Consider the following 14,911-nt stretch of genomic DNA (forward strand, 5'->3'; position numbering starts at 1 on the left):
TGGAAGGGACCCCGAGAAGTCAGCAATGCCACAATGCCAGACCCCAGCATTCTGGCAGGACCAGGTAAATCTAGACCATCTCTGAGAAGCGTTTGTCTGACTTGTTTTAAAAGCTTCCAATCATGGGGGATCCATGATCCCTTGGAAGCCTGTTCCAGAGCTTAAACTATCCTTATAGTTAGAAGTTTTTCCTATATCTAACCTAAATTTACCTTGCTGCAGATTGAGCCCATTACTTCTTGTCCTATCTTCAGTGGACATGGAAAACAATTGATTGCCACCTTCTTTATAACAGCCCTTAACATATTGGAAGACTTATCAAGCTGCCCCTCAGTCTTCTTTTCTCAAGATTAAACATGCCCAGTTTTTTCAGCCTTTCCCCATAGTTCTGGTTTTTGAAACTTTTGATCATTTGTTGTTACTCTCCTTTCGACTCTTCCAATTTCCACATCCTTCCTAAACTGTGGTGGCTAGAACCGGACACAGAACACCAGCTGGGGTCTCCCCAGTGCTGATAGAATGGGACAATTATCTCCTGTGCCTGACATACAACACCCCTGTTAATACACCCCAGAATCATATTAGCTTTTTTTTGCAGCTACATCACGTTCATGACTCATATTCAGTTTGTGGACCACAATAACTCTCAAATCCCTTTCAGCAGTACTACCACCTAGACCAGGGGTGGCAAACCTGAGCCTGAGAAGGAGCCAGAATTACCAATGTACATTGCCAAAGAGCCACAGTACTACGTCCAGCAGCCCCCATCAGCATCCACCCTGCTCCCAGCACCTCCCACCCACCGGCATCCCCGCCAATCAGCGCCTCCCCTTCCTTCCCTGCACCTCTCGATTAGCTGTTTTGAGGCATGCAGAAGGCCTGAGGGGGGAAGAGGGTATGGCAGGCTCAGGGGAGGAGGTGGAAAGGGGTGGAGTGGGAGCAGGGCCCTTGGAAGAGCCACAGGTTGAGCAGTGAACATCCCCCCGGCACATTGAAAAGTTGGTGCCTGTAGCTGCAGCTCTGGTGCCTATACAAGGAGCCGCTTATTAACTTTTGAAGAGCCACATGTGGCTCTGGAGCCACAGGTTGGCCACACCCGACCTAGACAGTATTATCCTATTTTGTAGTTGTGTATTTGATTTTTTCCTTCCTAAGTACTTTGCACTTGTCTTAATTGAATTTCACATTGCTGAATTCAAACCAATTCTACAATTTGTCAAGGTTATTTTGAATTTTAAACCTGTTCCCCAAAAGTGCTTGAAATGCCTCCCAGCTCAGCATCATCTCCAGATTTTATAATCTTATTCTCTATTCCATTATCCAAGTCATTAATGAAAAGTACCAGATGCAGGACTGAACCATGCAGGACCCCACAAGGTACCCCACCCAATTTGATGGCAGTCCATTGATAACTATTCTTTGAGTATGAGCTTTCAACCATTTGTGCATCCACCTGATAGTAAATTCTTCTAGACCCCATTTCCCTACTTTGCTTATGAGAATGTCATGAGGAACTGTCAAAAGCCTTACTAAAATCAAGGTAGTTCACATCTACTGCTTCCCCCATCCACTAAATGAGTAACTCTATCATCAGTGAATCTGGTTTCACGGCGGGCAACCATGTCTATGTTCTACCTTTTCAGTGGTTTGGCAATAACAGCTATTCTTCATTCTGGTCTTTGGTCATTATCAAAAAGAGTTCTGACATTCCATGACCCAAATGTTAGTCTGTGAATCTTATTAGTTTACATATTTAATATAATGCTTAAATGATTGATTATAACTAATTGCATCACAGGCTAAACAGTATCACATTGAGAAATTCCTTAATATAGCAGAAGGAATAATATATCTCCAATTGCACATGGTAAGACTATATTTCTTATACAGAAATTGCTGATTCTGGAGATATTCTAAAACACTAGAGTGAAACTTGAAAAACTTGCCTTTATACCTCCAGAACCCTAAGATGGGATTATAACCTTAAGCATATACAGCTTTGATACACATTATTGGTAATGCTGTTTGAAGAATTTTATTTCTATTTATACTACATCAAAATATATGATTACTGTCTGCATTTAGTCATAGGCTTAGGTGCAAACTACACATAGCAAGTATCTGAAAATTCCTGAGGACTGACCACACAATAGGCTCATTGACTCCTTAGCTGGCATGCTACTCTGGAGCCAAAATGTTGTTTTTCCATATTGGAGAGCACCCAAGGACTCTGGCACAATATAGGCAGAAGGGTCCTACTATACTAGAGTGTGTGGAAAAGGGCACTGAAGCACAAACACTTCCCTGACCTATGGTATTTTCCTCCTTCTGTACTTTGTTTTTTGTTTAAACTTTTTATTTTCATTTTGCAGAATGTGAGCAGATACACAGAAAAACAATCACAGTCAAACTATAATGCAGCATTGTGGACATTTTTGTAGCGAAAGCCTATACAAGAGTGGAAGTTTAACATCCCTCAGCTTTTTATATTACTAGAACAGAGCTGAATACTAACAATATTTTCTGTTTCTGGTCTCTTTGTCTTTTGTCTGTCTTTTTCATATTCTAGAAATAGAGCCAGATCTGTTAGAACAACTATTTCTCTTGTCTGGGAGCTCTTCCATTACAAGAATATTCCAGACTCCCCAAAGCACAAGATAACAGTGGGGATCTAACCCCTTTCTAAATTTGTCTAGATTGCCACTTACTGCTCTCAGAAGATAAAAGGTATTTTTTTATTACGGAGTGGATAGATTTTTCTCCCTGTAAGATCTCAAAGCACTTATCAACGGGTGCAATAATAATTTCATGATTACATTTAAATTTCTTGACCAAATCCCTGTGCTTTCAGATATTCCCATAAATATAGATAAAGATTTCAGTGTGCTAGTACACTAAAATAGTAAGCAGGAGGGTCTTATCCTCAGCCATCAGATGAGGATACATCACATTAAGTCAGTGTGTTAATCATGTGGTGAAATTTCTTATAATTACATTAGCACCTATTAAAGGCAAAAGACACAGATTTCATGTGCCTTACTCTGATGCCTTACAGACAAGATGTCCCAATTTCTATAAGATCTACTATTTATTGATTAAGGCCTCAATTTAGTCAGGTACTTTCTGTTCTATTATATACAGGTTTTTGTATTGTGCTCTTCACCACAGTATCTGAGCAGTTTCCAGTGGTGCAGTAAGCAATGTGAGTATACATCTGTCACATATTGTTTGTTTTCTCATCCTCTCCCCAGAGGGAGAAAAGTGTGCAATGGAGTGTCATTTTGTAGTTTTAAAAAATATATAATACACCTGTTGCTATGTGTTTAAACTTAAAATATGCGAAGTGGGAAAGCCTACAATACACATAGGGCCAGATTCTCTTCTACACTAAGGCAGAATAAAGTGGCCTTACTGTAAGGGTGAGCCAGGCCCATAGTGCCTCCAAGGGTTACATGTTAATGAAAAGGTAACACATTTTATTTCTGGTTCCATGGTACTCTGGCAATTAAACTGTGAATGAATCAATATAAATGAATGAATTTTTGAATTCTCAAATGGACAAGAGTTAGTTGAAATTGACCTTATGTCGAGCTGCTCTGGAGAAATCTCTAGTCATATCATTAAAAATGCCAGTAAAAAGTTACTTAATACTATAATAAAAATGTAAATCCGATCATTATTTTTTAAATGTTATAACCAGAGGTAGCTAAAAGTAAGCTACTTCAGGTTTGTTTTTTCAAACAATCACATTAACATAGCAACATAAATATATAATTAGAAATACCTTACAAAGCCAGCCCAACTCCACTGTCATGGAATTTTTCCGCATTTACAGCAGCATTGTGTTCCTGATCACCAAACTTCCACTATTATCTACAAGATTATAGTATTTTCTATTCTGAACATCACCAGCTCTATCTATAGTGCCTCCCCTCTCCCCCCCTGCTCCATTAAAATGTACTTTAAAATCATCATCCATCTCAGAATGCCAGTATTTCCTCCCCCGCCCTGGCATTTTGATACAGAAGCATGCAAATGAATAACAGAAGGCTTAAAATGTGCATGTAGTTGGGGAGTGTACAAGATTGAAAAAACTGTAGATTTTTAAAATTTCAGAACTACAAAGGTTCCCAGAAAAGTGACAAGAATGATCAAAGGGTTAGAAAAACTCATGTGAAGTAAGACTGGAAAGATTGGAATTGTATACCTTAGTAACGAGAGATGAACAAAAGGAGTAATGAAAGGTAAAGAGAAGGTAGATTCGGAACTTCTGTTCTTGCTGTCTTAAAACACAAGAACAATGGGTCGGGCCCTACCAAATTCACGGATGTGAAAAACACTTCACAGACCATGAAATCTGGTCTTGTATGTGCTATTACCCTACACTATACAGATTTCACAGAGGAGACCAGTGTTGGCATCTGCACTCAGCAGAAGAAAGGAACTTTATCTGGGAATTCCATTATGAAGAATACATTTCAAAGGTTTACTGGACTATAAAGAGAGGGGGAGAGAACCCCTAAGTTATCCTTCACCCGAGGAGACAAAGGAACTGAGCACTTTTAGTTCTATGAAGTGTCCTGGTTAAAAAATATGGAAAAAGGACTGGTGAGAAAAACTTTGAACAAAGGCTTCCAGTTTGTTATGTTAGATTGAAGTCTTAGAAATATATTCCACTTTTGTTTGTTTGCAACCATTTCTATTTTTATTCCTTATACTTGATATCACTTAAATCTGTGCCCCTTTATTAATAAACATACTTTACTTTTACTATAAACCAACTCAATGCTGTGATTGAAATAGAGTGTTTGTTAACCCCAGTTAAGATAGTAAGCTGCTGTGGTATTGTCTTTTTAAAGGACCAGCAAATTTGATAACAGTTTTGTGAATGTTGCAGTAAGGAGTTGTGCACTGCAGCAAGACTTCCGTGACGAATTTGAGAATTGCAGTTTACTGATTGCCTGTCCAAACCTTGCCTAGCAGGTAACAGAGTCCTGAAGAGTTTGTTTCCAAGACAGATATGGTCATGTGTCAGGCAGCTGATACATAGCTTAGTAACAGCAAAGCCCTCACTGGCTCAGACGAGTAACACAGTAACTCTCAATTCTGGAAACACCAGCTGATGATCACACCCCTTGTCAATTCTCAACCAGATGCCAGCAGCCAGATTCTGGCCCTTTTGTGCAGTTCAGGTAGCACACAGAGGCTGGAATCACTGCAGGCAACCCTGGCCCAAATGTGTAGTGTAGTATATTATAGTACATCATTCTATATTTAATAAATTGAGGTAACTTTGTTGTCTGGCTGCAGCGTGTCCTGCCAATGTCCATTCCATTTATTTCTTGATTTTTATAATGGGTCAATGTCCTTTGCTCCAAGAGTTTTATGGATATTGGAAAGAAGTTTTCACAGGAACATTTCCTGAGTATATGTACTGAAGAAGTTAGAGAGTTGGTCTGGGATAAAACCCTAGCCACTGTACAGGAAGCAGCTGATATCACTGATCCTATGTACAGACTAGTCCTTTCAGTGAGCGCAAAACCCAGAGGGAAAAGCAGAAGCCCGGTATAAAGGAGGGTGTGTTTTATCCACAAGAAAGGGATGGCAGTGGGGATTCCAAGCACCCACTACCCCAGAACCAATCCCCTCCTAGTAATCATAATTACAGGCCTTTAATACAGGAGGACAGCCGAAGAAAGTGCTAATTTGTGACTCCGCTGGGGACATGAAAAAATAATGCCTTAAGCAAGGGGAATCCAAATACAAACCCATTCAGCCCAGGTTAATGTGGCTACCATGGACTCAGGACCCACGGAGGTCCTGAGAGGACCTTAGTTAATTTTGTAAGACCTGAATCAGTGGCAGTCAATGAAAAAATTATTAGAGTTGCCAAAGTAAATAGCAAGGTCTGCCCAGGTTGGAGAGACACTGGTGTCCAAATATCTTTGCTCAAAAGAGAAATGGTTATGGAAGCTGATATGCTCCTAGGGGAAAATGAAGACTTCTTGTATTAGGAACATTTGAAACCACTGTGCCTTTAGCTCAAATAGAGTTGGCGGTATTTTAAATGTTGGAATAGTGGATAGCATTCCAGTGGATGAGTTAACCAGTAAAGATATATTGTCTTTGTCTAGAGTTGCTAATATTATAACTCACACTAAGAAAGAGTATAACTCTGAGTCCCCAAACATGGACCCTGTAGAGGGAGGCAAAACCTCTACACCCTTAGCAGTGGGCAGCAGAAGCTTGCCTTCAGAGCAGGGAGTTGAGAAATCAGCTCCTTTGTCTGAGACAGCTTTGAGTATGAACAAAAACCCAGCAAAGATCCTGACCCTTCTCTAGAAAGTATAAGGGAGGCATCTGCACTGATGCCCCTTAGAAAGAAAGCAGGGGCAAGTTTTTTATGCAGCAGCACAGAATATAGAGGGGAGCCCTTGTGGGTAAGGACAGGCACCATGGAGATTCCTAAAGACAGCCTGTGGTGCCCAAAAGGATTGTGAAGAACTATTAAGGTTATACATGACTGCCCATTTGCTGGTCACTTGAGAAGAGAGAGAACGTTTGAGAGGCTTAAGAAAAACTACTGGCCTCATATTTAGGATGAAGTAAAGGAGTATTGTAAGACATATGACTTATGTCAGACGTGGAAGAAACCTACCAGTCTCTGCAAGGCTCTCTTGTAGCCTTTACTGTGATTAAAGGACGATTTATGAGGTCATCATGAAACTCTAAGGGTCATTTCCCCGGCCATTCAAAAATGGAAAAAGATACACATGAAATGGTTACTAACCTTTCTGTAACTTGTTCTTCAAGATGTGTTGTATGTGTCCATTTCATTATAGGTGTTTGAGGACTCCAGTGCATAGTTCTCAGGAGAGTTTTTCCCTTAGCAGTACCTGTTGGAGCAGCACGAGCACCTTCTGCTGCCTTGTGCACCTCACAAGGGTACAAAGGGCCAAGTTGCCCCAAATCCCCCTCTCTTCCTTTTTATGGAAAGGCTCCAATAGAAAGGGGAAGGAGAGTGGGTGTGGAATGGACATGTGCAGCATTTCGAAAAAATATAGTTATAGAGAGATTAGTAATAATTTCTTCTTCTTTAAGTGATTGAACATGTCCATTCCACTGTAGATGACTTATAAGCAGTGCAAACTGGAAGTGAGCTTGGAGTCTATTTGAACATGGAAGGTATCACTTGTCCAAATTTATCATTGTCTTTAGATTGTTGGGTGATCGTGTAGTGAAAGGTAATTGTATAACAACATCACCAGTTTGCCTCTCTGCAAATGTATACTATAGGAACATTAGCCAGAAGAGCCACAGAGCTTGCTTGGGACCTAGTTGAATAACTCAACATGCTATCCGAAAGCTTCACATTAGCCAACTAGACTAGTAACACAGGTGAATACAACTGGAGATGCAAAATAAGATCCTTTGAGTGGACACAGCACTGCTCTTCATCTGTCTGCAATTGCAGTGAACAACTGAGTCAAAGACCTGAAAGGTATAATCCATTCCAGATTAAAAGCTAAAGCTCTTCTAACATTCAGACCCTTATGACCATGAGACTTTTGGAAGAAGGTCGGCAAGATTTGCTTGATTAATATGAAAAGCGGAAACCACCTTGGTGTGAAATTTTGGGTGAGGACAAAGATGAACTTTGTGTGAATAGAAGAAAGTATACGGAAGATCTGAAACTGGTGCCCTCAACTGCCCCACTCTGCCTGGCCAACATAATGGCCACTAAAAAAGGTACAACAGGGAGTAGGTTGCTAGAGGCTCAAAGGTAGGACACATCAGCATCAGCTTCACTAAATCCTTAGAGGTTTTTAAGGCCTGGCTTGATAAAACCTTGGCTGGGATGATTTAGCTGGTGTTGGTCCTGCTTTGAGCAGGGGATTGGACTAGATGACCTCCTGAGGTCTCTTCCAACCCTAATATTCTATGATTCTAAGACTAGATTCAGGGTCCATGGGGGAACAGGGTTCTGCCCCTCTGGAAATAGTCTGTTCAGGCCCTTTAAAAATCTTACAGATATTGGGTTGGAAAAAAGAGCAGTTTCAATAGTGGGTGGAATGCCAATGTAGCCACTAGGTGCACTCTGCTTGAGCTAATTGACAACCTTTGCTGTTTTAAGGACAGAAGATAGACCAAAATGTGCTGACTAGAAGTGAGGGATGGGGAAACCCCTTTCCGTATGGACCAGATAGAAAACCTCTTCCATTTAGCCAGGTAAGTACTCCTAGTTGATGGTTTTCTAATATTCAGCAGCACCTCCTGAACTTCGCTAGAGCAGGACTCCTCTTCCTGAAGATTGGGGTGGAGGAGGCAGCCCTGATTCTGTAAAATAAAGTCTGTGTGAAGTGGGAGTGAGAGTGGGGACTGACTGATAGGTCTAAGAGCTCTGAAAACCAGTTCTGATGAGGACAAGCCGGGGCAATCAGTATAAGAAGCGCCTTGTCCTACTTGACCTTGCACAGAACTTTGGGTAGAGAGGAGTGAGAGGAAAAGCATAAAGGAGACCCTCTGACTACAGCAGCAGGAAAGTGGCTGTCAATGAACCTGGGATGTGGCCAGCTTGGGAGCAAACAGACTTCTGTTGCAAACACATCTATTCTAGGAGTTCCCCAGAGCTGGAAAATGGACCTTGCTATGTCAGGGTGAAGGGACCACTATTGATAAACAACCTGTTCGGGTGATTTGCCAGCTGATTCTGGGTCCCTAGAAGGTAAGTCTCTTTCAGAAGTACAGAGTTGACGTTGCAAAAGTCCCAAAGCAGAACTGCTTCCCAGCAGAGCAGTGAAGACTGAACCCATCCATGTTTGCTTACATAAAACGTGTTGTCAGTCAACACCAACAAGCTCCTTCCCTGGATGTGAGGAAGGAATGCTATGCATGCTAATTGGATAGCTCTCAATGCCGTGATATTTATGTGCAGACAGAGAGTCTCTGTGGAGGCATCTGCAGGAGGCCCAAGTCAGCCAAACCCAAGTCTGAGGCATCTGTGTCTAAGGTAAGAGATTGTTGAGGTAGGGTGAATGGAACTTCCTTGCAGACACTGGCTGAGTCTATCCACCAGGGTAGGGAGGATAAGATTTTATTTGGTATGAGAACTAGCATGTCTATGTGGTACTTCACTGGTGAATACACCTTGGCTGGCTAGCCCTGAATTAGCCTGAAATGCAGCCTGGCATATTGGACTACACATGTGCATGCTGCCATATGTCCCAGCAGCCTCAAACACTTTCTTACCATGGAGAGAGGATAAGATTTTAAGTCTAAAATGACATTTTGCACTGTCTGAAACTTCTCCTGAGGTAGTAAAGGTCTAGCCATTGTCTAGTCCAGGCCCACTCTAATAAATTCTATTTTCTGTACTGGAGACAGAACTGACTTCTCTGTTTGGCTCAGCAGGCAGAACCCTTCAAACATGGATTGGATTACGCTTATGCTGGAGAAGACCTGTGACCTGGATTGACTTCTTATCAGCCTGTTGTCTAGGTAAGGGAAGATGTGGATCCTTGACCTCCAAAGGAAAATTGCAACCACCACCATACATTTTGCAAATACAAAAGGCGCAGCTGAGAGACTAAAGGAGTGCACTGTGACATGATAATGGAAACCACTGACTATGAATCTTAGAAATTTTCTGTGGCTTTGATGAATTGCCACATGAAAGTAAGTGTCCTTTAGGTCAAGAGCAGCATACCAGTCTGCTGGATCCAGGGAAGGAATTATGGAAGCCATTCAGAACTTTGATTTCTTCAGGAACTTGTTTAACTCTCTTAAATCTAAAATAGGCCTGAGACCTCCTTCTGTTTTCAAGATCAGGAAGTTTTAGGAGTAAAACCCCACAATGGAGGGACCTCTTCTATAGCTCCTACAACAAGAAATAATTGTGTCTCGTGCAACAACATGGTCTTGAGACAGAGGTCCCTGAAAGAGGATGGGGTAGGGGGATGGGAAGAGGGGTAGAAATAAATTGGAGTGTGTATCCCACTTTCACAGTGCTTAGAACCCACCAATGTGTTCTGATGTGGGCCCAAGAATGACAGAAGTGGGATAGGTGGTTTGCAAAAATTGGGAAAGAAAAAGATGCTACTCTTAGAACTGGTAGTCTGCTCTTGACTAGCCCATCAAAATGAGCTCTTGGAGGATGCTGCCTGCCTTGATGAGCCGGCAGCTACAGTGACAGAGGATGGTGGTGGTTGTCCTCTAATCTCTGCTCATCCTCCCTGGCAGGTCCAGTGCTTGAGAGGGAAACCCCAGAAATCGCTGAGACTGGTGAGGATTGAAGGCTTTCCACTTCACTGCTCGGGTGTAAATGCCCAGGAACTGTAGAGTTGCTCTAAAGTCACTGCAACTATGCCAAGTCTCATCAGTTTTTGCTAAGAAGAGCGATAGCCCTTCAAATGGGACGTCTTGGACTGTTTTCTGAATCTCTAGAAGGAGGTCAGAAGATTGAAACCATGAAGAGCGCCTCGTAGTTATTGTAGAGGACATGCAATAGGCCATAGAGTCTGCTGTTTCCAGACTAGCCTGCAAAGCTGTTCTAGCATCCAGCCTGCCCTCCTTGATCATTGTCAAACTCCTGTTTTACATCATCTGTGAGCTTGTCCTTGAACTGTGAAACTGTATCCCACAGGGTAAGATCGTATCACCCCAGCAATACAAATCTCTATGTAACTCACCTATGGAATAAAACTTTCTTCCAAATAAGTCCAGCTTCTTGCCCTCTTTGTTCTTCGAGCTTGATGCCTGGTGACCCTGTCTCTCTCTTTCACTGGCTGCCAACACTACGAGGGAGGCTCAAGGTGGATGATTATAGAGATGTACCTCCTTTCAATCCTTTCTGCAGTAGGCAACAGGGAAGCTGGGGTCTGCAAAGAACCTTTCTGGGTTCTAAAATAGCCTAATTAATAGGCAGCGCTATCCTAGCTGGGGTTGCTGATGTCAAGATGTCCACAAGCCTATGGGACTTTTTCTGGATTTCCTCGGTGTCAGGGACCGGATAGTAAGTAGTCTTGCCTGGGCTGAGCTGTTGTCCACACATTAAGGATGGCCACAAGTTGGTAGTCAGTGAGCAGGGATCAGCAGAATCAATAGAGCTGAGATAAAAAAGCAAGAGTTGGGGTCACAGTTAGACCAGGGCTGGAGCGTGGAGATCAGAGGTAGTACCAGTGAGATGGAGCTGGTACCAGGGCTGGAGACCGGAGATCAGAGGTGGTACCAGGCTGATATCAGGAGGTAAGAGTAAGGGTCAGAGTCAGGCTGGGGTTGGAGACAAAGGCAAAGTGTGGTCTGGAGTTGCAGCAGGTCAGAAGTCTCTGTGATTGCCCAGACAACTTCCTGGGGTACCTCCAGGTTAAATAGTCCACGTGGGCAATCAGAGGGCCGCAGGGTACTGTCTATCTATACGCCCTCCTGGTGGGAATGTCAGCCATCCCAGGCTCCACAGACCTGGGTTCTAGTCTCACGGATCCTTACACTCTGGGTGGAAGTCCAGGAAGAAAGCCCTCCTCAACAATACTTGATGTGTCTGGAAATCATCAGGAGGTGGAGAAATAGGGTCTGACACATTTGCCTTATCATGGGATGAGGAAGAGGATGCCAGTGGAACAGGAGGCTGTCCTGTTTTCACCCTTCTCAGGGTTATCTGTGAGAAGAGCTGTGAATCTGCTTGGGGCTGAATGTGGTACTGATGCAAGGGTGCTTGTCTGTGAGAAGAGCCCTGAATCTGTTTGGGGCTGAGTGTGGTACTGATGCAAGGGTGCTTGTGATGGCAATGCTCCTGATGGCCAATAGATGGAGCCAGGGATAACATGGATGGGGGATGCTCTTGAATGAGGGTGAAACCTCCATAGGTTCTGAAAGGCCCACAGATATGGCCCCAGTCTCCTACACCAAGACCTACACCAGCAATGCAGGGCACTAGAGACAGTGTTGACACATGGTGACATGCGTGATATTGATGAGAGTGATTTAGGTGATGAACTGAAAGCCTTTTCAAGATACATTTCAGCAGGATCAACTCCAAAAGGCTGTTCTGGAATACATGTGCACAAATAAGATGACCACCCTCTTTCCAAATGCTTTTGTTGCTCTGTGCATACTTCTAGCACTTCCTGTAACAGCTGCCAGTGGAGAATGCAGCTTCTCCAAGCTGAAGTTAATAAAAACACATCTAAGCTCTACAATAACACAGGATAGGCTGGTTGGCCTTGCAACCATCTCAATAGAGCGTGAGCTGGCTCAGACTGTGGACCTTCAGGAAGCAGTTCAAATCTTTGCAACCAAGAAGGCATGGAAAGCATCACTTTGATTATCCAACAGCTAAAAATGCCAGACAAGAAAAGTTACATTTGCTGTTCAGGCGTTTGAAAGTTAAGTGTTACTTAAAATTTTTCAACAAGGCATTTTAAGTTGTTAGTTCTCCTTTATTGGGGTAGGTAGCAGAGCAGTACCATGAGAGGAGCAGAACAGGAAGAAGGCAAAATTGAGACCGTTCAAAGTTTTGGCCCAAGCAAGGGGGTATGGGGTGTCATTTGAGCTCCCCGCCACAGGTGCCAAAATGTTGTGGGACAGCCTTGATGAACAGTCAAACAGCTAAAATGTTATCAGTGAAACAGAAATGTTAGGGTGTTAGATCACTCTCTTGGTATGGTGTGATTACACATAACCAAAAGGTACCAACTCTTGGCTATGGCAATGGAGCCTAGCACTACAGGAATATGAGATGGAGATTGTGCAAACCAAGAGGAAAGAAAATGTGGTAGCAGACACCCTGTCCAGGAAAGAGCACCCAGAACTGACACCTGCAGAATAGCCAGCAGCTAGCCCTACTGTTTTAATGATAGGAGGTGTGATACAGAGGCCTATTGGTGCAAAGAGGCAAAGGATTCATTGTTCTTTATAAGCAGTTCATGTTTCAGACCTGACAAACTCACTACACTGAATATCCCACTTTCATGGTATTTACTCATGAAGGACAGCTTGTGAGGTCTCTACTGAAAGCTTGTAACTTATTAATATTCATGCTCATAATCACTGTGAGATGTATGTATGAGTAAATATTTAAGGAATAGCATAACTATATTTAACATGTAAAGAGCTATGTTATTATTTAATATTATTATATGCATTACCATAGTACTAGGAGCCTTAGTCATGGTTATAGGTGCTGTAAAAATACAAAACAAAAAAGTATTATATGTATAAAGTATATTTATGGGGTCAAATCCTGGGTTTTTTGATTCAATGAAAAGTCCTGTTGAATTATTTGATATGTTACTATCACAACTGAGATTTTTTACAAAAATCCCAATATCACATAGAAATATTCAGATAAAAACTTTGACATTTTGCAAACCTCTGTTCTCTGCTTTTATCTAAAATTCTACTTCAAATTCCTCAAGTTCTATTTGACCACATGCCACAAATTTATGAAAGACCAGGATTCAATTATTTCCCCCCCATGTTTTCCTGCAAGGCTTTTTTCTATTAGAGCTAATAGTAATATTGCTTAGTGACTTTCTGCACCAACAGTTCTATCTTTTATGACTGAAAATTAGGTTTTATTCTTCTTGCTAGTGGTATATAAGAATCTGGAGCCTTTCCCGTGATCTATTGCCCAACTGTGCATAGTTATACTAACAAAAGGAAATTGTGATGCATTAGCTTTCCCTTACATTCCTATAAGATATTTCCCTTTATTACATAAAATATACATCAATATAATAAATAAACAATATAAATAAAAGTTGCCTGCTGAGGAGCACAATTTGTTCATATAGTTCAGGAACAATAAAGAATAAAATTCCAGAAATTCCTTTATGTCAGCAACTTCAGTCATAAAATGAAAAAGAACATTGCAGTAGTTGGCTTACTAACCTGGCTGTTAAAGTTGGAGAAATGGCAACAGAGGAAAAAATCTCGACCATAGCCATTTTACAAAGGTCAGCTGCAGATCCTACAAAAGAAAGTGACCTGTTTTTAATATAAAATAAGGGGTGGGGGAGAGCTCTTTAGTCCTCTGAACTATGCAAAATGATAGCAGGTCTGAAACTGACTCCATAACGTTAACAAAGAACAAGCTCAATATTACCAAAGAATCAATATTAACAAAGGTATGAATTCATCTTTAATATGGACATGGGAACATAGGAATTTCCAGACTGGACCAGACCAATGGTCAAGCTAAACTCAGTATTCTGTCTCTGATAATGGCTAGTACCAGCTGCTTCAGAAGAGGAAGATGTGAGAAAGCCTTTAGTAGGAAGTTATGGAATAGTCTACCCCCCAAGAAAATTTTTTCTGAACTACCATTAAAGATTGGCTTATACCCTGAAACATGAATCATCCCAAATATACACACCTACATACTGCGTGCATGGGTGTGAGAGAAAAGCAGTTTCTTAACTTATCCAGGAGAAAAATCAATATGCATAATAGCCTAAATAACCTAGATTTTAGTTATGGTAAGGCATAGTTTGATGAGTTAAAGCTATAATAAATCCGTGGAATAGAGTTAGAAAAGACGACACAAGCTCAGTTAAGAAAACTGAGCTAGGGAATGGCTAATAAGACAAATTTCTTCAAAAATAATCATGTCAAAACCAATGACAGCCATTTCAAATTGGTACACCATACATTCCTTGCACTATTTGTGCCATAAGAAGTATAGTCTTTTGAGTATAAATTGTCACCAAGATAAGATGCTACCTTACTATATGAAATCACTACTGTATCTTTTACAACAGTAACTATAGTCAGTATAAATAGTGGAGTGTAATATAGTCTTTAAAAACTATCTCAGAGCTGAAATTCTGAAATTAAAATCTCAGTTGAGGAAGGAATTTTTTGGTAATATTTAAAAATAATTGAATATTTTTAAATTATAAACCTCACTTTAACA

At 41.5% G+C, this 14,911-nt stretch overlaps 1 protein-coding gene across 1 annotated transcript in view; it reads right to left on the reverse strand.

Moving 5' to 3' along the window:
* The window catches only part of POLN (DNA polymerase nu), a 197,903-nt gene that overhangs the window by 22,906 nt on the left and 160,086 nt on the right, over window positions 1-14,911 (reverse strand). The window contains exon 19 of the mRNA XM_030563754.1: window positions 13,888-13,966. Coding sequence (XP_030419614.1) covers window positions 13,888-13,966 — 79 coding nt within the window. The remainder of the gene's footprint in view (window positions 1-13,887; window positions 13,967-14,911) is intronic.

This window comes from Gopherus evgoodei, chromosome 5 (assembly GCF_007399415.2).
Source record: "Gopherus evgoodei ecotype Sinaloan lineage chromosome 5, rGopEvg1_v1.p, whole genome shotgun sequence".
NCBI lineage: Eukaryota > Metazoa > Chordata > Testudines > Testudinidae > Gopherus > Gopherus evgoodei.